A 23,356-nucleotide genomic window follows, 5' to 3' on the forward strand; every position below is an offset into this window, starting at 1 on the left:
TATTACAACTTATTATCAGGGATGTAAATTAACCCAAATGCCACCTTCTATGTCTGAAGTTTTATTGTGTATGATTGCCTGTTATTATTCTCTTGCAGTTAAGCTATGATAAATGCTGTATTTTTAAGACAATTTAAGTCACAAGGTTCAACTCATCCTGGCATTTGACCTCTTAAACTGCCTGCAGGAGGGTCAGAGGGTATGACATTGTTACTTTTCAACTTTCTACATTGACCATAAATGTCAAAAATAAAAACACAAACCATGTGAAATAAACCATCAACCCAATGAAACAGGCGTCGCTTTTTTACCTGTTGCCATGAAGTGTGTGTGTTGTGCTCTTGCAAGTGATCTCTGTGCAGGATGATCCTGCAGAATGTTCTATACCATGGTGGGAACCGCTACAGAACTAGTAAAAGTGTGCCAAACCACCAAAGATGTGCTGAGCTGAAGATAGGTAAAAGTCACTAGGTATTAAGGACAAGAGAGGCTTAGCCCCCAGGATATTTGTCTTTCAGTCTGTTGTTTGTAATACAGTACAACAACAAACAGATTGTGCAGTATCAGTATGTTTACAGTAGGAATGTCCAAAGTGCAGCCTGGGGGCCATTTACGGCCCGTGGCTGTTTTTCTATTGGCCCTCAGCACATTTTAAAAATACAGTTAAACAAGAAAACTAAAAAAAGCAACAGCAAAAATAGAAAAAACATTCATTCTAAGAGCGTAAAGACAAAATATTAGGAGAATAAATTCATAAGAAAAAATATCAAATTGTTGAAAAAAATGAAATTTTTGTAGTCGTAATATAAAAAACAAAACAAAGAATAAAGCTGCAGGAAATTTAGGATGGGTAAATATGATAAAACACCAAATTACCAAATTATTTAGATGGGCTTAATGTTACAGGGAAGCTTCAGACCGCTTGACGACTCATCCAAGAGGTCACAAAAGACCCCACAACAACATCCAAAGAACTGCAGGCCTCACTTGCCTTGGTTAAGATCAATGTGCACGACTCCACCATAAGAAAGACACTGGGCAAAAAGGGCCTGCATAGCGGAGTTCCAAAAAGAACATTTAGGCTCATCTCAATTTTGCCAGAGAACATCTTGATGATCCCCAATACCTTTGGGAAAATACTGAAAAGGCAAAAGTTGAACTTTTTGGAAGGTGAGTGTCCCATTACATCTGGTGTAAAAGTAACACCGCATTTCAGAAAAAGAACATCATACCAACAGCAAAATATGGTGGTGGCAGTGTGATGGCCAGGGGCTGTTTTGCTGCAAATGGCCCCTGAGCTGCACTTTGGACAACCGTATTAGTTCTTAGTTTTGTTGTGTTTCTGTTTGTACAACAGCATGAAATTGAGTTTTATATTTTGGTTATCTTAATGATTTGCATGAGGAGGTCCAGATATTGCAACGTTTATGGGACTTTCTCCAGTGGTATTTGTGCAGAGAGAGAACATTAATCTCTAAACCATTCTCACCACATTCCACAGGTTTCAGTGCGCCTGCGTGTGAGTGAGATAAAGAAAAGGGAGCGAACTCTGCCCTCCTCCCTTCACACTTTTAAAAAGGAAGCAAGACTGGTGCATTCCAAGACTGCAGGTAAGACAACATGGAGCTGGAAAAGGGCACTCTAAATCTGGCCTTCCAGGATGTGGAAGATGACAAGAAGGTAGAGGACAGCAGCACCACAGCAGAGCCAGGAGAAAAGGTGGTGGCGGACTCCCCCATGGAGAGCCCGGAACTGGTGGAGGAGTACACCGAGATCAAGCCGTACGCCGGCATGCCCAAGGAGGTGTTGTTGCTCTACTCTTCCCAGGCATGCTACAGAGTCCCGAGAGAGATCCTGTTCTGGCTGACGGTGGCCTGCACACTGGTGCTGGTGGCTCTCACCATCACCGTGGTGGCACTGTCCCCCCGCTGCCTCAGCTGGTGGCAGGTGTCCCCCATTTACCAGGTCTACCCACGCTCATTCAAGGACTCAGACGGAGACGGTGTTGGAGACCTCAAAGGTGAGCAAGCTTCATATTTTCCTACACTAATAGTCACGCGTGTGCTACTTGTTGCCAGGCAGAATTCGATGAGGCACTATCGTTTGTACCTCCATTGGTTAAAACAAAAATGGCAAATGAAAGCCACGCCCACGAGCTAGTATAAACAGGAAGACAGACATGACAGAGACTAAATAATCTGCATTAATTTGGCAGTTTTTGACTACAGTCATCCCTCGCTACATTGCGCTTCGAACATCGCTTCCTCACGCACAGTTTTTCAAAAATGTATTAATAAATGATCGCTGTTTCGTGGCTGACTATGGCCAATTTTTCCAAAAATACTGAAAGACAAATTATACGTAGTATTGTGGTCACTAGGCATCAGTAATGTTGCATTGATGGGACATGACGTTATATTACATTATCTCCACACTGTATGTCGTCAGCCACGATATGTCTGACATGATACCGTGAACAAAGGTTGTCCCCTCCATTCTGTGTGGAAGTGGTAAGTTTCTGCTTCTCACTTTGTCCTTCTTCCCCACTCCCTTTGAAACACTTTCATAAATTAAGAATAAGTAAATTGGAGAGGCTAACTAGTTAGCTCGGTAGCTTGCTACGCTAGCGGCGGCCGTCACTTGTGTCCCTGCAGTTATCCTGAAGCCTGTGCAATGTGTTGTAAACAAAGTAGAATAGGAGTGTAAATGCGACTATAGGGTTTATTTCATGTCTACAGGGCTCTACAAAAATACTCTGTTTATTAATATGGAATCCTACGTCAAAGAAATTCACTTATCACGGCTGAATATGGAACCAATTAACCGCGGTAAATGAGGGATGACTGTGTTACTGTAAGAACACTTAACACACGTACAGAATATTTTATAACAATACTTTTGGTAAATTTTTAATAAGAAAACAAATAACAGTATGGGAAAACCTTAGTTAAATTAGGTAATCGTTAGAATGTCTATTGTAGACTTTTTTATTTTATTTATTTTTTGTTGTTTTTTTATTGTAAAGTTTAAAAATAGGTCTGATTAATTAATTACAGATTTAACTAACAATATACATACACATACAATATACATACATTTATATTGTGTAGTGTGCATACAGTCTGTGTGTTCACCTTGAATTAGTTAAGGAAAGTTGGACCTGGACAAGAAGCAAGCTCATAGACAAGATCTAATTGCAAAACAAAGTCATAACTTGTAAAACTAGGAATATTTTGGACCTTTCTTTCCCACACTTTGTCTGAGTGTGTTTATGCTGACTCCCCCTGCCATTTTTCAGCTTTGTTGGGCAGTTGTTACCAGTTGTGTTGATGCTCATGGTTTGCGTGTGTGTGTGTGGCTGGCAGGCATTCAGGAGAAGCTGGGCCATTTTGAGTACCTGAGCATCAAGTCGGTGTGCGTCGCCCCCTTCTACCGCTCTCCCATGACGGACTTTGGCTACGACGTGGAAGATTTCCGCTCCATTGACCCTCTTTTCGGGACCATGCAGGACTTTGAGGACCTTTTGGCTGAGATGCACAAATTAGGTGAGCCCCTTAGAATAGTTCTTTTGGAAATTAAGGTGGTAACATATTTTACAGGATGCACGTCTACATGTTTAGTTTTTTTTTTAAACCAGGTTTGAAGCTGATTATGGACTTTATCCCCAATCACACCAGCGACAAACACCGCTGGTTTAACCTGAGCCGCATCAGAGATCCACACTATGAGGACTACTACATCTGGGCGGACTGCAATGCAACAGGACCAAAGCCCAATAACTGGGTGGGTTCATCTCCGTTTTTAGAAAACTAGATTAAAGGTTAAGCCTCCCTACGATTCCCTCTTCTTTCAGGTGAGCGTGTTTGGGAACTCATCATGGACGTATGACGGAGTTCGGGGACAGTGTTACCTGCACCAGTTCCTTCAGGAGCAACCTGACCTGAACTTGAGAAACCCTCACGTCCGCCAAGAGATGCTTGTAAGATAACACCAGCACTCAATGTTCTTGTTTATGCCTCCTGGAGGAAATGCGCTTTAAAGCTTTTCTAATAAGAAAATTCTTCGAACTTCAACACCTTTTCAGCCTTTTATTCAGATTTCAATTGAGAACTAATGATATATATAATAAGGCCTTATGAAACAATAGAACCACTCACTAAACATATTTTATGGCACAAAAATCCGGCCGTGCGAGGACCTCCATATTGCATTGCAACCTGCTTGACAGTATTGCACATTAACTTCAAGTTGGCGTGTTTTTAACTGCTGTCATATGCAGCTCAAAGTGCAAGTCAGCAAATTGCACCCAAATTTTCCACCTTGTGTTGATTTATTTATTTTTTTTCATTTCTAGTTACTGACTCTCTAAAAGCAACTCTTTTATTTCAGGATATCATCAGTTTCTGGCTGGACAAGGGGGTGGACGGCTTCCGAATAGGTGCGGTCAAGCATCTGCTGGAGGCCACACACCTGAGGGATGAACCCCAGGTTGATCCAAATGAACGTCCTGTAAGCTTATGACTGCGTTACAAACACATTCTTAACTGGTGCAATTTAAGGTGCACACACAGGGGATGCAAAATTAGGTACAGCTGTGTCACATTCAGCCTTTACAAAGATAAGAATACTATGGTTTGATTGACATGGCTATGGAATTTAACAATGCAGTAGACCCCTGCTGTTTGCGGGGGTTACCTTCCAAGACCCACTCCGGATAGCGAAAAGCCACGAATAATGAGCACACCCATAAAAATGCCTATGTTTGACATTAAACCCTATAATATCCCTCACACACTTATTATAAACATCCATCCATCCACCCATCCATCCATCCATCCATCCATCTTCTTCCGCTTTGCAGAGGTCGGGTCACGGGGGCAGCAGCCGAAGCAGGGAAGCCCAGCCTTCCCTCTCCCTGGCTACTTTTCCAGCTCCTCCTGGCGGATCCCAAGGCGTTCCCGGGCCAGTTAAGAGACTTAGTCTCTCCAACATGTCTTCCCCGAGGCCTCCCACCGGTCGGACGTGCACTGAACACCTCCCCACGGAGGTGTCCAGGAGGCATCCTGACCAGATGCCTGAGCCACCTCGTCTGGCTCCTCTCAATGCGAAGGAGCAGCGGTTCTCCTCTGAGTTTCTTCCGGATGACAGTGCTTCTCACCTTATCTCTAAGGAAGAGCCCAGCCACCCTATGGAGAAAACTCATTTCGGCCGCTTGTACCAGCCATCTTGTTCTTTCAGTCGCTACCCAAAGCTTGTGACCATAGGTGAGGGTAGGAACGTAGATCGGCCGGCAAATTGAGAGCTTTGCCTTTCGGGTCAGCTCCCTGTTCACCACAATGGACCGATGCAGAGTCTGGCACCCACTCCACATGGGGCACGATCTCATTCCCGACCCGGAGATGGCACTCCACTCCACTCCACTGGGCAAGAACCATGGACTCAGACTTGGATGTTCTGATTTTCACTTATTAAACACATTTTAATTCATAAAATGTATGAAGATTCTCACTGCTAATGAATGATGATGAAAGATGATCCCGCTGAGTCTTCGCCGGCTAGCCGCGTCTACACATTCCACACTGCTTGCCAGTTGCAATTCCAGAAAACTCAATCATCCTGTATCCCCTTTAGTTGGTTTCCCCCGATGCTAAACTTTCCTGTGTTGTTGCTCTCAGTACTTGCAATCTTTGCATGGAAGTCGCCTTGATTTATGATATTTTTGTCTGACTTTTGCATAGTGTAGACATTTGTTTATGTCCTCTTAGATTGATTCCACTTTGTCATCACTATGGTTTGTAGTTGGCGTGTTTAAACTTGTGTAATGATGAGATTCATAGGCTTTGATCATTAGAGACCAAAATCCAAACAGAGATGGTCCTTGGTTTACGGCGTCCCGTGGATTCAGATGTGCCACCATAAATCAATTAAAAACTCAATTTTGCTTCGGTAAACATGAGACTTTTTACATCAGTAGAATACACTTTGGGCAGCCACACTACAATCAAAACTCGAGTGTCGCAACCATCATTAAGGATAAGGATCATATTGCAAAGTCTGCCCGGACGTTGTAAGCATGACGAGGAGGCGGCCGATCAACAATCTCTTTATTGCAAAAACAAAACAGGCGACTGTCGGACGAATTACGCCAAAAACAATGTCAGCAAACTCAACTGTCCTTTCTGCACGCAGCCGTCCTCCTCCTCCTCCTGCACCCACAGACAGTCGGAAAGCACAAAACTCTTTCCTGCCACGTAGCATGTTAAAAGATTTGATCCTATGAAAGCGACAGTAATAACCAAGCAACATAGCGGTCTTATTATTGTGCTCAAAAGGCTGTTTGGGCTTTTGACTTTTATTATTTTATAATATCATAATAAAAATAATATTAGTTAGTATTTAGTGTTTTTTTTTACTGTATTTTATGTCCTTGGTGTGTACTGTGTAAAACCTATTTAAAGTTAATTTAGGTATAAGATCCGACTTAGAGCACTGTCTAGGAGCGGATCCTCATTGGTAACCCGAGGACCACCTGTACTGATTTTGATCTTTTAATACTGTAAATAGCAGAATACAGTGGATTTCCAAACCACTGCAAATTCAAGAGTGGTGCAGCTATTCTGTTGCATAATCATGAAGATGATTTCGTTGACTTGCATAACGCGTCATGTCAGAGTCCACATTTTAATGAGCGGAGGGATAAAACCAGCCGCGTGGGACGGAGCTGCTTTTAGAGCAAACGAGTGGGAGAGTTCATGCACACGCCGCTGTGCTGTTATTCAATGATTGCTCATTTTTCTCTGTGAAATAAGTAGACGCACATTTACACAGAACGACACAATTTATTTCCCACGTAAGGGGAGATTAGCGGCATATTTTAGTAGGTTAACTCAGCACACTGCAACACTGTTATAAAGCAGGATGTCACTTACTATTCATGGACAAGCTGTACTTGACTGGAGGATGATGACTCCTCAGTTAGACACAATGAGCAGTTGGTGCTTCACAATAGTGTGCATTTTTATTGACATTTAAACAGCTCTTACTAAGATCCAGTCAATCTGTTATCATCATACATTGTACAGCATATTGTGGAGCCATAAAAGTAAGTAACAATTACACAATGCGCGTCAATGCACATACTGTATTTGTTACAAGGGTCGAGAACAGGGTTGTCCAAAGCCATTTGTGGCCCGCGGCTGTTTTTTATTGGCCTGCAGCACATTCTAAGAATTCAATTTACCAGGAAAACTAAAAAAACAGCAAAAATTGAAAAATCTGCAGTAATTTTATAAGAATAAAGTCAAAATATAAAGACAAAAAACTGGGAAAACGTATTTTTACAAGAATAATGTAATATTATGAAGAAAAATAATGTCACTTTATTAGCATGAAGTTTCAATCTTAACAAAAAAATGAAAACAGCATATGTATGTATTTTTTAAAGATATATTGGATTTTATTCTGATTCGATTGTGCAGGTGTACCTAATGTTTTGGCCAACACACTGGAGGCATACTACATGTTTACTCTTTATTTTCGACCCAATCCAGGAGTCCGTGACCTCCGAGTGGGACCTCCACCATGACTACACCACCACTCAGCTGGGCCTGCATGACCTGCTGAGGGGGTGGAGGGCTCTCATGGACGTCTACAGCCAGGAGCCTGGCAGATACCGGTACGGCAAGAGTTCATTTTTGTTTTCTTCTGGACCTTGTATGAAATTGCGTCTGTGTCCCAGGCTGATGGTGACAGAATCCTACGATGACCAGGAGGTGGACAAGACCATGATGTACTACGGGACGCCTCTGGTGAAAGAGAGCGACTTTCCCTTTAACTTCTACCTCATGGATCTGCCTCGCAACACCAGCGGCTTGTGGCTCAAACATCTGGTCCACCTTTGGATGGGAAACATGCCCTCAGGGCTGTGGCCCAACTGGCTGGTCAGTCTCTGCATTCACAGCCTTCCTGCCTTGTTGTTCATCACTACATCTTATTCATTCCTCTTCTCCCACTGATCAGCTCGGGAACCACGACAAGCCTCGCATGGCCTCCGCTGCGGGTCAGCGCTACGTTAGGGTCATCAACATGCTCCTGCTGACCCTTCCCGGGACGCCGTCCACCTACTATGGCGAGGAGATCGGCATGGAGAACATCAACGTGACACAAAGTCAGATTCAGGACCCTGCAGGCAGACACAATATGGTACTAGTACACATTTTTTATGTAAATTAGGGCTGTCAAATGATTAACATTTTGAATCAGATTAATCAGTTTCCAAATTAACTAATCATGTTAATCACGATTTGCAGGTAATTCAAAGTGCTTTACAGAAAAGATGCAATCACTTCATAAAATCATTCCATAAAAACTTAAAATCATTCTAAAATCATTCCATAAAACAAAAAAGAGTGCAGGTAAAATACTGTACTTTCAGTTGTCATATGCACAGTTGAATAGAAGTGTTTTCAGCCTGCATTTGAACATTGCCAAAGTCGCACATCTTCTGGAAGATTGTTCCAGATTTTGACAGCATAAAACTGAAACGCAGCCTTACCATGTTTAGTCCTGACTCTGGGCACCCGAAGGTAACCACTCACTGAGCTTGTCAGAGCTCCAGATGGTTTATGTGGCTCTAACATGTCAGAGATGTACTTTGGCGCAAGACCATGAAAAGACAAACAGACAAGACAAGACACAAGCAGAGCTGTTTTAAAGTCTATTCTCTGAGCAACAGGAAGCCAGTGCAGAGAACTGAGCACTGGACTAGTATGGTCATATTTCCTGGTTCTAGTCAGGACTCGAGCAGCAGCATTCTGGATGTACTGCAGCTGTTTTACTGCTGGTTTAGAGAGCCCGCTGAGAAGGCCGTCACTACCGCCTAGTCTGCTGGAGACAAAGGCATGGATTAGTCTATCTAAGTCTGGCTTAGACACTATTCCCCTGATTTTGGCAATGCTTTTTAGGTGGTAAAAAGCTGATGATGTTGTGGAGTAATGTGGCTGTTAAAATTCAGATCTGGGTCCACTATTACCCCTAGATTTCTAACCTGACGATTAGGTTTTAGAGGAGGAAAATGACAGGATGATTAACAGCTCCAAATGAACTGAAACTTGAAATCAAACTAAAAGATAGCACCATGTCTGAAAATGTATTTACCTAACACTAGTTTCTTTAATAAAAGCAGAACATGTGAATCACACTTTAACCGCGTTATCATGAACGACAGATATGGTCGAGTATTGACCCAGTCGTTCAAAACTCGCAAGTTTTCCACTGAACCGGGACTCGCGGGTATTCGCTCGTATCCTGCTGCCACAGGCTAAATTAAAAAGGAAACAAGGTAATGGCAATAATTGCGCAATTTAGGGATGCTCTGATCAGGGTTCTATGCCGCTGATTCCGATACCGATCACATGGATTAACTGTACATTTTTCCAATGTATTTATGATGAGTGGTAGTGGGCAGGGGCACCGTTAGACAATTCCAAGGGCTCCTGGCAAATAGGTCATTATTAAAAAAATAATTGTTTGGGTGTCTTTTTTTTTTTTTTTTTTTGAGTAAAACAATTCTTGTACTATCTGACACAAACCTGAATTTAATTTGATGCATGTTTTGGAGTAATACATATACATGAGAAATAAATTGTTCAATCATCATTTTTTTTAGCTCAAGATAACAAAATTAACAGCTGTTAAACAGACTATTATTGATTCCCGCTGTGAAACCATCCTTCTTCGTAGAAAGGCGCTTGACTAAGTTTGGTCCATTTTCTTGCATTAGTTTGGCACGTCTGCCACATAAACGTATTGCTGCAACGGGCCAACCATCACAGTGAGGTGTTTGCTTAGCGCGGGCATACAGTATGTCTATGGGAGTCGCGTGCATTGTGACACCCGACTCGAGTGAATTGAGTGCTCTATTCGCTTTAGTGAGTGCCTCATACAAACTTGAGCCAGTTAAAGGAATGGAGTTTACCATCACTAATGAGCATGTGTTCAAAGACACCATGTCATTAATTGCATTCACATGTTTTGACTGTATTTTTGGGGGTTTCTGTGCAGACTTAAATGCAGCAAATTGTACTGTACTGTAATTATTCGATCTTCAAAATACATCGGATCGGCACATCCCTAGTAATAATGCTTAATTTAGAGTATTTCCAACAATCATGTGATTGTAGTTGTAGTTTGTAGTGCAGTGGAACTGCGGTAATTACAAAAACTTGGATAAGGCATACAGTTCTTGTGTTAGATCAAGCAGGTGTACCTAATAAAGTGTACATAAAATTACTGCAGAGTGCCGGTAGAGATCCTCAGCGTTCTCCAATGCAGTGGAGTTCTGCCGTCAATGCAGGCTTCAACAACAGAACCAACATGACGTGGTTGCCTGTGCATCCTGACTACAGTCGAGTCAACGTGGAGGTGAACGCAACACACCCTAATAACGCTTTTTATTCCCAACTGTGCATTCAGTTGTTTCCATGTGTCCGCATTCAGGTCCAGAAGCAAGACGAAGGTTCGATCCTGTCTCAGTACCGCCTCCTCAACACGTTGCGTCAGCTGGAGCTGCCGCTTAAACGAGGCTGGTTCTGCTACGTCCACGCAGACAACAATGTCTTCTCCTACATCCGAGAACTGGACGGGCTGGACCACGCCTTCCTCCTGGTGCTCAATTTCGGCCAAGAGTCCGCCGCCACGGATCTGTCCTCTGTCGGCGAGCTGCCCGAGCAGCTGAATGTTCTGATGAGCACCAATCGAACCAACGACGGCAATGTGGTGCACAAATCTCAGATTCTGACCGAGGCTGGAGAGGGATTGATGATTCGGTTCTCCGCCCACGCGCGCTTTAACACCAACCATCCTGGACAGTGTTATGTCTCTGAGAAAGCCTGTTATTTAAGTGTGATGGACATTCTCTATACCTGCTAACATGAAGGAAATCTTTACATCCTGCAGCATCTTTTAATGGATCCCATGAAGTTGTTCCATGTCTTAATTCAATCAGAAAGCATGACATCCCTTCTTGTCCTGTCTTCTGCAAATGTGCAGCAGCACAAAACGTTTGGGTTCTTCTCATCCACAGTCTTTTATCTCTTCCTCCGCCGTCGAGAAGATCGAGGCGGATCCAGGCCCAGCTCCTTGTAGAGAAACGCTAGCTTGAGGGCTTCCTGTGTTGGGGGAGAACAGACATTTACAATATCTGAGACAAGTGAGTAAACGCCTCACATTTCAGCAAGCATTTTATGACATCTTGTCAAGGGACAATACTATAGAAAGTAAACTCGGTTATACTACAGAGTAGTCAGTATACAGCGTGTTTAGCAGTATAGGCATACGATCCACTGAAAATGAGTCAACACAAAGGCATGGTTGCCCAAAATAGCTGGCAACACAACTGTGTACACCTCACAGTGAACATGTCCAAATTGTGCCCTTGGTGTGAATATTTAGTGTGAGCACTATTGTTATCTAGCACGGCCTTAATCCTCTTGGGCATGGAATTGAGCAGAGCCGCACTGGAATTCTCTGCCACTACTCCGTGATGACGTCACTGATGGACATTCGACATCTTCGGCTCCTCCGCCTTCTTTTCTTCCACTTGAGGATGCCCCAAAGGTGCTCAATTGGGTTCAGGTGTGGAGGAGACATACTTGGTCACTCCATCACCTTCAGCTTCCTCAGCAAAGCCCTTCTTCACATCTTGGGGGTGTGTTTGGGCTCCTTATCATGTTGGAAAACTGCCAAGCAGCCCGGTTTGCCAAGAAAGGGCATCATGCTCTGCTTCACAATGTCACAGTAGAGGACGGAATTCATGTTTTTCCTCAATGAACCGCGGCTCCCGGAACTGGCAGCACTCATGCAACATGCTTGATATGGGGCGCGACAGAATTATCTTGCCATCACTTTTTAGACAGTAACGACTGTGTGGCGACTCATTTTCAATATACAGTAAATCTATATCACGGTACAAAGATGTACACTGACTACTCCAAAGGACAAGTTTACTTTCTCTAGGATTGTCCCTTGAAAAGATTTAAAATTGTTGCTGAATTGCTTTATTTCGATATACAGTAATCCCTCACCACTTGGAGCTTTGAATTTCATGGGTTCACTCTTTCTCACGGTTTTCAAAAATATATTAATTAATAAATCATGCTTTTTGTGGTTGAATACGGCCTATTATTAGTAAAAAATATGCATACTTAAGCAAATGATACTCATTTTTTGCCTAAATTAAGCATTTTCAAGTATAAAAATGGCTAAATGATTAGTTGTGATGATATGTAGTATTCTGGACTGGTCACTAGGTGTCAGTAATGTTACTGTCATGTTCGGTGAGACGCATTAACACAATAATCCCTAGCCAAGCTAAAACTCAACTCTGAATCCCTGACGTCACGTCCTGTCCTCTACACATCCCCAACAAATGTACTACTTGTGACATATACAAGCATGAATTTTATGGCATATTTTCTCTTATTATGTCCACTATATTGGGTAATACGACTGCAAAGGTAATATATGGGTTTTATTTCATATCTAGAGGGCTCTAATAATGTTAAAAAGTGTATTTAGAAGGTTGTAAGCAGGTTTTATATGCTCTAACTATGGAAATATCCTACTTCACGAACATTTACTTATCACGGTCGGGTCTGGAACCAATTCAACGCGATAAACGAAGGATGACGGCAACAATCTGTTGCGTTCTTGAGCACGCTCGACACCCATTTTTTTATTTTTTTACTAGTGCAAGTAATCTTCCAATCCGCGCCGAAGTGCAGTACACTTTGCTAACTTACACATCCTGGACTGGTGTAAAACTACCCTTACTTGTGTATTAAGGAAATGCTCAGTTTTTCAGAGGGTTTACCTCCTCCAGCGTCATCTCCCAGTCATCTGCTTCCAGGTGATTTTCTCCGTGCTTGATATTCACAACAATGTTTGGTTCAGGTTCTGTCAAAAAACAAAAGCCAACACTATTTAGCGCTATTCCTCCTCACTGGATGTCCACTTCCAGTCCATCTCACGCCCCGGCCCGATCTGCCTCTCTCCTCGTTAATTCAGCTTATCGTCCTCACCCCTCCACCCTCCCCATTGTAGCTGTTTCACAAGCGCGGTCTTGACCTTGACAGCTCCCCAGTTTGTGGCGTCTAATCTCCCGCTCTGATACGCTATCTCTTTACCATGCTAATGGGCCTTGAACTGCCTGCCTCTGTGTGCCATCAGCACTTTATCAAATAGACTCCAGAGCGCCGAGAGAGTCCGATTAGACGTATGCTCACCACAGAAACACCCCCCACTCACCCCCCCACCACCACTCCCATCCATCCATCCATCTCTCACACCGCTGAGGGCGTATGAACAACAGCAGCCGGGTGGGTACCGCTGATGTGATGAGTCCCGATTAGAAACGAGAGGGTGAAAGAGCCCGTCTATGGGGAAATGAGTGCAATTAGCGTGCACACACCCACACACACACTGTACTGCAAGGTGACCTGTGCTATACGTTGAACTTTAAATTGCTATTACTTTGGGTGTGCTGACATGCGCTGAAAGGAGCCATTAAAGCGTCTCACCCCAGCCTGAATTATGCTTCAGCGTCGTCACTACGCCGGCCCTTCTGACAGCGTCTTGATTGATTTATAGCTCTTCGGCGGGGGATGACACGTGACTTGCAATTCCCCACCAGAACAACTTTTTCTGACCAGCTATTTAGCTTCCAGTGAAGTAGTGAACAACGGCCGTGATATCCAAATCGTTGTTGGAGCATAATTCGGGCTTTAAAGTACACAATACATGTTGTACATGTACACAATGGCAAGCAAAGCTGCAGCAGTTTCCCCCCATACGTTGGTGTTATGTGTAAATGTACGGTACCTAATTTGGCTGCCATGCTGAAGTGTGCTTGCACGGCCTCCTTCAGCTTCTCGCTGTATTTCAGTACACCAGCCAGAGGTGCCCTGCTGTCGCCGCTGTAGGCGGTCAGTAGCATGGATGGATAACGCTAACGCACACACACAAAAGACAGCAATTACACATGAAAAGTAAGGCACAACAAAACCAAATTCCAAATGTACGTCAAAATGAATGAAGTCACCTCATTACACCTACTTCAACTAGTAACGCTCCTGAGGGGCACGAGGGGGCTTTGTTTCTTTTTCAACACTTACATACTGAACAATAGGGAGCGATGGTGAGTCTACTGGACATAAGGGGGCAATGGTGAGTCCAAATGATGCCAAAAATGAATGCTAAACTTGGGCAGAAATTAATTGTTTTTGTTTCTAATTGAAGAGTAATGTTAGGAACAAGGCATTAGGGGGCAGCAATGAGTCCGTTTGCCTTCTAATTGACCAGTAATGCTGTCAAACAGACATTAGGGGGCAGCGATGAGTCTTGTTCGGCTTCTCGTGGAAGAGTAATGTTACTGACCAAACATTAAGCATCTGGCTGAACGGTAATGTGACAAAAGCGACATTAGGGGGCAGTAATTGAGCGTTTTGTGTTTAATCGAATGGTATTGTAATGAATTGGACAATAGGGGGTGATACCGAGCGCGTTTGTCTACCTGAGGCGTAATGTTGTGAACTGGACAATATGAGGCAATGGCGAGTCTGTGTTTTGGGTTTCCGATAGGATCGCCCCACTCTTCCCTGTCCTCCACAGTGAGAGGCAGCTCGGCGTCGTCCATAGTTTGCAGCACGTCCAGGAAAGGACTCTAAAAATGTTGATAGTTTACGATATTTACCAAAGTACTTTAAATACTGTATATGCACACGCAACATCACAGCACCTGCAGCACAGCAGCCTGCATCATGTCTGGCCGGCTGTTGCACAGCGCCCCCACTGGCACGGCTCCGGCACTGCAGGCTGCTAGGGCAGTCAGCGAGGGGCTGGAGACTCCAGAGGAGAAGAGGTGATGGAGGCAGGCTTGAAGGTCTTCTATGCCTTTGAGCTTCCCCTCCACGCGAGCTTGTCTTTGCCAGGCCAGTCCACGCTCTCCTCCCCCTCTAGCAACACAATCATGATTGTAACATCGCTGTCTTGGGATTGTGGTGGGCATTACCTGATGTGACAGTAGGCAAGAGCCCAGCCCTTCTCCAGCAGAAGCCTTTTCTCCGGGCAGAAGTCCATGTTGACATCTCGGCCATAGGCGCCGTAGACGTGCACCAGCAGAGGCGTCTGTTTGGAACACTTCACTCCATGCAACAGTGTCAACGGCACCAAAGTACCATCCTACACAAGTCATCATTATTTCAAGCTAAAACAGTCGCACTTGCTGCTGATAGACTTTGCGTTCTTACTTGGCTGCAGGCCTTTAAGCGTGTGGTGGTGACGGGACTCTCCTGGTTCTTTGGAGCGGACGCATCATCAGTGCCTGATAAAAGGAGCCCTTCCTCTGGGTAAAGGCAGTACGACACAGGGGGGTGGGCTGGAGAGGAGATGAAGAACTCAAACACACCTTGGTCTGCAAGGCCTGGACGCTTGCTTTCAACGGTGCAGGCCCAGGAGGGGAGCTTCAAGCATTAACAAAATGTTGAGTGACACACTTGTTATACTGTAAAAGAGTAGAAATATAAAACATACATGCACTGACCTGCAAAGTGTATGCTTGCCTTGGTTGGGTAAGTGGGATCACAATCAGCTCAAGCTCATTGGCTGATGTCTGAGCAACCAGCACACAGTGGTCTTCCACCACGTCCATGTCTTTCAGCACAGTGCCGGCACGGGGGGTGAACACACTCTCCCATGACCACATGGATGGCTCTGAGAGGGGGGCCTTCACCACCTCCCCCGGGGCATAGGCGTAAATCATACATCTTGAGTAACATCACTGGAATATCATTTATTCACCAAGGACATTTACTTACTTCTAAAAACACAACAAACCAGACCCATTCAACTGAATTGATTTGGGGACCAGATTTCCTTCATCATTATTCTTATTTTAAATATAATGTAAATACAAACTTTCATCATATACTAAAACTTACTTCACTAAATCAATAAGCACTGTGTTAACACTGGACAAAGATCTTCTATAGGACAGGAGAGCTTTGCAAATGTACTAGTCATAGATCCTCTATATCAGAGGTCCCCAACCATCCGGTTCCGTGGGCGGGGCCGAACCGGACCGCGGGAAACTTTCAGGCGCAATGATTAAAAAAAACCAAGCACTTAAAAAAAAAAAAACATTTGTAAATAACTGTGGAAAGCTTTTCAGTGCATGGTGAATCTGTGGAGTTGAATGACAGTACCTGGATTTGGGCCTGGATGCGAGGTGAGGCATCTTTAAGAAAATCAAGCTAGTCCAGTTGCTCTGATTCAACTCCTCGGATAAAAAGTACTATTCAAATGTACCCTTTTTTCTGATGAACTCAACAGGTAAGTTGAATAATAATAATAATAATAATACAAGGTCAATTTTTCCTGTAGACCAGCCCTGTGTCTGGGTCAACAGACCTAACTGGGCATGAGACTACCTGCGAGTCTTCATTGTGGGCGGAACTTCCCATGCAACACATTAGTGAGCTGGAGCGGTGAGACACTCGTCTCTTTATAGCGCGCTCTTCTCCAGCAGATATAAAGGCTATCTAGCTGTGTATCGGATGGTTCACACTCAATGTCCTTCCCCTCCTGCTCAAGCTTGCCCAAGTTGCCCATGTGGGTCGCGACCCACCAGTTGAGAATCGCTCTTCTGCGTGACACGTTTTTAGAAATGTGCTACCCCCTCATGAACTTGTGTGCCAGTCTAATGTCATTTAAGGGCCGGATTAATTAATTGATTATTCACCTGATATTCCTGGCCAGGCCCCGTGTTGGCCAGTATGATCAAGTTCCGCTTCCAGTGCTCCACGTGGTACAACAGCTCCGTCTGGCGTGGCTGAAACATGACAGGTTCTAGACCGGGGGCTGAGACATCAACCAGCAGCACCTCTGAGCTGGTCCTGTTGTTGCTGTTGATGGTGAGCAGCTGGCGATCTCTGGAGAGGGCCACCTCCACAAACACGCTAGGATGGGACAGCGTTTAAAGACAAAGATGGACTAGTAGAAATATACATTTCTTACACTTACTCAGGCTGGGATTCCTCGTAAACAGACCGTATCGTACTTCCACGAGGGGTCAAGTCCAGACGATAGACTCTATGGCACTGCAGACCCTCTTGAACCGTGTAGAACAGAACCTCATCTGTGGCCCACTCTTGGAAGACACGAACACATATTTGTTACTTCTTGCCATTGTTGTAACTAATCCATACTGTTTTAATTACAAGCATACCAAAGCTGAAGACATCATCCAGTGTGAGCACAACACTGAAACTCCTTTGTCCAAGCTTCACGACCACACACCTGAATGACATCATCACATAAGGTCATTTAAGGGTAAAATAACAAATGTGTGATTATCTTCACATCTATGGACCTTAAAGCTTCTTTGTAATGTGTCTTCACTGTGGCAGCAAGATGCCTCTCCAGAGGGGACAGACGGATTCTCTGCAAAGTCCACGCTTCAGGTCCTGTTTCCTCTTCTTCTTCCTCACGTGCAGGGATCTGTCCCAGGTGGAAAACCTTCTCTGGTTGTGACTCACCTGCAAGCACACAAACATTGATTAAAGGTAGCCCATAAATACTGTAGTGGTGCACATAATTGCTTACATTGCGTCTTATCCATTCTGTAGATGCTGTTTCCTTCAATAAAATAAACATGGTGACGTCCATACACCTGTAACAAGACAAATCATTTGGGTTATTTTTGTTATACTGTATCTTTGAAGGTGCGGAGAAAATAGGACATACCTCTGAGTAGTCAAGAGTGTTTGAGAACCTGCTGTATGTTGCCTTCAGGTGTCTCTTAAAATACGCTTGCAAGTCCTTGTACCTCTCAAGACCCGGATTGAGGTGATCCACTGATGTGTACTGAAGTCCAAAACTACAGTCAGTCAATGTGTATGTGCTGTGCATCGTTTATGAGCAAAAGAAAATGTGCAATAATTGAGAAACGTCTTACCGTTGAGTGATGACGTCGGACAGATGGAGTGACACGTTGCATCCAGGGAAAATAGCAACGCTTACTAAAATGTGAACGAAATGTAATAAAACGGGGCACAGCGAGAACAGCCATTTTTGCTTTCCGTATTTATTAGCTAACTTGGATGAGGTTTAAGCGGTTCAAACTGGTCAAATTACCGCATATAGAGTACAAGCGTACAGAAAAGCATTTTCATTGCGCCGTTTTACGAAATTATACAATATATGTTAACATTTGCGCTACGAGAAGAAGCATGTGACATGAGCACGGGTCCCAGCAAGCGTACTTCCGAAACAAAGCCGGCTGCTAATGACGTAGCAAGAAGTATCAGTCTAAAGCAATCGACCTCAGAGCTACCCATAGGGCTGCATTGCCACTATAATCGAGTTCGATTGCTGTTAAATTTACTACAAATCCTCGAGCGCAGATAGTGTACGGAAGTGGCATGAAGCTTTTAACAAGCGACTCCAGTTTAGCCGAATGTGCTATCGCTGTACTTTTCAGACTGATTTTTATTTTACTTTTATTTGAAATGACCACACATCGCCACTGTTATTAACTGTGACACTTCAACTGACGCTACATTAGCAGACAAATGGAGAGAGATTCCGCCGGTACCGGAGAAAAGAACGTCGCAGTGTCTCTCAAGAGGCGAAATATGAATGAAGACATGTCGTCTGACGCTAATTCACAAACTTCCCATGATGGTGTTACTACAGATGTCGCCCGAGCCAGATGGACTCTACTTAGACAGGTAATTCTGAGCTTTAATGCATTAACGTTGCCATGCGCTGAGAAACAACAGTTAACATGTAGCCTAGGTGTATGTGTCTGGACCTAAGTGGAACACGGTGTCCTCCATTTATGTTATTGTCCAGTTATCCTTCTGTTTTTACAACTTAATACCTTTTTTACTTTCCAGATTTAAGTATTATTGTTAGTATCTTTGAGTACCTAGTAAAACGCTCTAGAAGCCCATAATTTTTAAAATTCCGTTTCTTATCAGGTTATTCACTTACTAGATGATTTGCTTTTAAAGGTACCTCAAGCAAAGATAATGAATTAACCTCCTTGTTATTATTCTTTATTTGCTATGAAAGGTTTTGTGCCAGAAGCAGGTGGACAATCCAGAAGTCAAACAGGTGTCTGTGCGCAGGTTTGCATCCTTTGACCTTTTCAGCAGGAAAAGACTGGCCTCACAGGAACCCTCCGAGGAGCAGTGGGTGGAGTACAGAAGTATCTACTTTCCAGAGTACAGTGCCTTTCTCAGGTACGCACTAAAAAGGGGCTCTTTATATTAATAATAATAAGAAGAAATAAATGATAAATATTTTGTTATTTGTGTCTTTCAGGGACAACATGGGTCCTCTACGAGTTAACGAAGTGCTCACCAGCTTTGACAACACGGGGAATGTCTGTAAGTCCACTTTGACTCCACACACGCACACGCACACGCACACGCACACGCACACGCACACGCACACACGCACACACACACACAGTGACAAGTTGGAGTGAGCCTCATGCTGTGTGCTGTTAGCAAATGATTGACGCTTTGATGGCGCACGCATTGATTCCATCTGGCTCAATGGGTTTTGTTGCATGGTGTATCATGGTTCTACCTTCAAACGTCCTTCAGAGGGAAGTGGAGTACATGTCTTCTTATTGCTCCAGTGTACAGACATGAGTGTTTTGGGGGAGAAAGGGGAGCGAATGATGTAGCGTCGCCTCAAAGACTAGAGCTTTGATTTTCACCTTGAATCTGTGACCTTAGTAATACTGTAAGTATAGGACAGAAATATATTTGTATTGTATATTTTCCTTTTGTGTTTTCAACACTGTTACAGTTAGTGAACAAGGATATGAAAAAAGAAACTATTGAACTATTTGTGAATCCTCATAACACAATTCAGCCATGTGGAGGAGGTTGCTTTCTACTGTAAATGCTGTAATTATAGCTGCGGCGTTTATGTACCTAAACCACAAAGAGGACAGGGCGTTAATTGGAGAGAGATTTCTCCGTAAATGTGAGAATGCAAGTTTACTATTTATCTTTAATAATGATTTGGAGTGCATTAGAAAGTGGAAAGGACAACATAACAACAACATAACAACGTAACAACAACATAACTCTCTTTGAAGCATGTTGCACAACACTACAACCTAACACATGACTTTCACACCAAAGCTGACTAGCAGCAACCTACATTTTAAACGCATGCAGAGGTAAATAAAGCTGCTGAATGCTGACCACCCGTGATACTTTAAATGAAACTTTTTTTTATGGAGACAATAATAGGTATAAAAAGGAGGTTGCCCACAGCCAGTGCTATTCATGCTAATGTTTTCGACTCTGCTTCATTTGGAGTAATTGGGTAGCTATTTGCTTTTGTAGACCATGCGGAAATGACTTTCTAAAACAATACCAGCAGTACATATAAAGGGCCACTCGGTGTCAGCATTGCTCTGAAAACACCTTTCTGTTCCCTCTCCACATGTCTCTCAGGGTGTGTAGTTTGACTTTATTCTACTTTTACTTGACCGTATTTATATGTCTTTGCTTTCTGTAGAGATGTACCATTTCATCCTCCTCAGCTGAGGAGCATGGTGGCCTTTAAGGAACAAAAGGTTTTTTGGGGTTCTTTTCATCACCATTTGTTTGCTTTCAGTTAGTAGATACAGTCGTCCCTTTTTTATCGCGGTTAATTGGTTCCAGACCCGACAGTGATAAGTGAATTCCCACAAAGTCGGATTAAATTTTAATAAATGGGATATTTTGGTAATTATGGCATAGAAAACGATCTTCTAAATAAGGTTTTTAACATTATTAGAGCAATCTAGACATTAAATAACACCCCTATAGTCACCTTTAGAGCTGTATTACCCAATATAGTAGATATAATAAGAGAAAATAAGGCATATTAGACATAAATAAAATAACAGACTCACGTTAGGAGTTGCTTGATGTGTTTTTCTCGACTGCGTACTTCCGGTGGTGGCTATTGTCTCATCAATGTATGTATGGTGGCTATAAATGACTGGTATTACACAATATAGTTGTCAAAATAAGAGTACATAAGCAATTTAAGATGTAAATAAAACTCCTGCTTGAACAGTGTCACTGTAAATTTGTTCACTAGGAGACCTTAGTGGCGGGTGGACATATGAGTAGAGGACAGAAGGCTTGTTATGGGTTATGGCCCCACCAGTAGCCCGTGTTATTATTATGATTATTATTATTGTGCCTGTTGTGAGATCATTTAAACCCACAATAAATGCCTGTTCTGGCGATCATGTCTAGTGCCTTTTTCCCACCGAACAATTACTGACACCCGGTGGCCAATGTAAAATACTACATTCACAATTAGAACGCTTCTTCTGCCTTGTATTCGTATTTTAGTTCATTTAGTTTTTGATGCATTTAGATTTTGATGCATTTTTATGCTTGAAAATAGTTAACTTAGGCCAAGAATAATTCAATTTGCTTACAAAACAGCCATACAAAACAGCAATCATTTAATAAATATTACATTTTTTACATAATGTGATATAGTGAGGCACGATGTTCGAACCGTGATGTAGGGAGGCACGAGTGTGTACTCTTTTAAGACGTTTACTGTATTGACCTGAATAGTTATAATAATATATGTGTATATTGTTTTTGAAGACAAACTCAAAGTGGGAAATATATTTTTTTGGTTTTTAAATCATGTTTTCAGTAGGGAATAAAACAAAATACAAAAAAATGGTAAAAAGAACACTTTATAAGATGACCCTGTTTCAAAGAAGTATTGCCTTGTATTTGGGACATTAATTAAAACACAATTGTTGTTGAATTTCAGGCATACCGGTATATTAGTGGTTGTGTATGAAAGTGTACAACAAGTTGGTTTCATGACCCAAATTATGATTGTTGGGCATTTAAAAGTAAATGTTCGAGCGGAAGCGACAGGTTCAATTTATCCCATTTATCTCGAACCTCCTTCTGTGCCCAACCATGCTTGAAAGCCTTGTGATGGGTCATGTCAAAGATTATAGGTTGGCGTTAACCAGCCAGATGGCACCACAGGAGTCGGGGTCAAAGGTGAAGGCCATGACAAGAGGTGTCTTCACTGCACAACAACAACAACGCTAACATTAGACTGTTTGTATTGATAAACTCCATTTGGAGACAATAGCATCAAAGACAGACAAGAGTCATCATGGCTCTATCTCACTTTTGAGTCTTACAGTATCGTCCCAGTTTTTTTTAGTCTTCCCCCTCTCCGTGTTTTCCCCAATCCGCCATCCTCTCAGCTTGAGTCATGCTTGGCCAGATGGGTAAGTGAGTTCCTGACTCGGCTGGTGGATTAGCACAGCCGGAGATGAGAGCATCTATTGAGCAGGGGAGGGGAGGAGAGGATGGCCGCGGGGAAGGGGGGTGGTGGTGGGGCATTGGGTGGGCATGCCAGAGGTGATTCGTCCGTCTTTCTAGCTTTGCGAGGACACATTGTTAAAGTGCGGACACATCTAGGCTGTCCTCACGTTGCTAAAGTGTAAGATTTGTGCATAGACTAGGGAGTTAAACAGTGCTACTTACGACAGCATGAAGCAAAATTGGCATTTGTTGCATTTATTGATGACTTTAACAACGATAATGGTCTGCCAGGCTACAGGCTTTAACCCTTGAGAATGTGCACTTTCTGCTTAAAAAAAAAAAAAATCAGTTTTAAGGTTTATAGTATGAAACTTGACCAGGATTTATTATTTTTTTTTATTATTGTTATTTTCTAGTATAAATCATATTTTATAATGTAAATTCCAAGCTCCAGTGTATTGCTAGCACGTATGGAATAGGAGATTTGCAAATATGTCGACACTCTCTACCATCGAGACCCATTTGTTCCCATCGACTCCCATTATAAGCACATATTTTATATACTGTAATCATAACATACACTCCTAATCAAGGTTCTCAGTAGAGCTTCAAATTGCAAAAGAAAGAAATGGGAGTGATACAAAAAACATTTTGAGCAAGCAATTTATCGCAAACAAGAAGCTGATCAAAAGTTATAGACTACTCTAAAATATTAAAAAAGGACTCAGTAATGAGTCGCTGCGTCATTCTTGCTAATCAAAAATTGGTTTGGGCATGATGCCAGTGTTTCCAGGAGGCTAGAGGGCATGTTGCTCCAGGTGGTGAACGTCCATTTCTGTAAATGTCCCTTGCCAGCCATCCCCAAATGTTCTCAATTGGATTTAGATCAGTGGATCACAGAGGATGGTCCAAAAGAGTGAGCTTATTTCTCTGGAAGAAGTCCTTTGTCAGGCATGCATTGTGAACTG

At 43.0% G+C, this 23,356-nt stretch overlaps 3 protein-coding genes across 6 annotated transcripts in view; 2 read left to right on the top strand and 1 right to left on the bottom strand.

The window, feature by feature from the left end:
• Positions 1-386: 386 nt before the first annotated feature.
• On the top strand, positions 387-12,227 carry slc3a1 (solute carrier family 3 member 1). Of its 2 annotated transcripts, XM_054799440.1 has the most exons (11): positions 387-457; positions 1,502-2,020; positions 3,366-3,545; positions 3,638-3,783; positions 3,854-3,979; positions 4,390-4,509; positions 7,551-7,675; positions 7,739-7,940; positions 8,020-8,202; positions 10,297-10,422; positions 10,498-12,227. In XM_054799440.1, the coding sequence occupies exons 2-11, from the start codon at positions 1,621-1,623 to the stop codon at positions 10,927-10,929; spliced, it is 2,040 nt and encodes a 679-aa protein (XP_054655415.1). In that variant the 5' UTR covers positions 387-457; positions 1,502-1,620; the 3' UTR covers positions 10,930-12,227. The 2 variants fall into 2 exon arrangements, with proteins under 2 accessions (XP_054655415.1, XP_054655416.1); XM_054799441.1 differs by lacking the exon at positions 387-457 and having other exon boundaries at positions 1,456-2,020.
• prepl (prolyl endopeptidase like) lies at positions 6,906-18,312 on the bottom strand. Of its 2 annotated transcripts, none has more exons than XM_054799438.1 (15): positions 18,011-18,312; positions 17,800-17,919; positions 17,659-17,725; positions 17,426-17,591; positions 17,282-17,352; positions 17,077-17,203; positions 16,796-17,012; positions 15,599-15,781; positions 15,306-15,518; positions 15,068-15,237; positions 14,795-15,011; positions 14,570-14,719; positions 13,879-14,005; positions 12,872-12,954; positions 6,906-11,168 (listed from the first exon to the last, which is right to left on the bottom strand). In XM_054799438.1, exons 1-15 carry the CDS (start codon positions 18,122-18,124, stop codon positions 11,088-11,090), a joined length of 2,106 nt encoding a protein of 701 aa, XP_054655413.1. In that variant the 5' UTR covers positions 18,125-18,312; the 3' UTR covers positions 6,906-11,087. The 2 variants fall into 2 exon arrangements, with proteins under 2 accessions (XP_054655413.1, XP_054655412.1); XM_054799437.1 differs by having other exon boundaries at positions 15,599-15,790.
• Positions 18,313-18,467: 155 nt separating this feature from the next.
• Positions 18,468-23,356, top strand: part of camkmt (calmodulin-lysine N-methyltransferase) — a 136,905-nt gene continuing 132,016 nt past the window's right edge. For both annotated transcript variants that reach the window (XR_008573742.1, XM_054799446.1), the window contains exons 1-3: positions 18,468-18,785; positions 19,132-19,301; positions 19,384-19,448. Coding sequence is in view for 1 of the 2 variants with exons in the window: in XM_054799446.1 (XP_054655421.1) it covers positions 18,627-18,785; positions 19,132-19,301; positions 19,384-19,448 (394 nt within the window). In the remaining variant the exon portion in view is untranslated. The remainder of the gene's footprint in view (positions 18,786-19,131; positions 19,302-19,383; positions 19,449-23,356) is intronic.

This window comes from Dunckerocampus dactyliophorus, chromosome 14, assembly GCF_027744805.1.
Source record: "Dunckerocampus dactyliophorus isolate RoL2022-P2 chromosome 14, RoL_Ddac_1.1, whole genome shotgun sequence".
Classification (NCBI taxonomy): Eukaryota; Metazoa; Chordata; class Actinopteri; order Syngnathiformes; family Syngnathidae; genus Dunckerocampus; species Dunckerocampus dactyliophorus.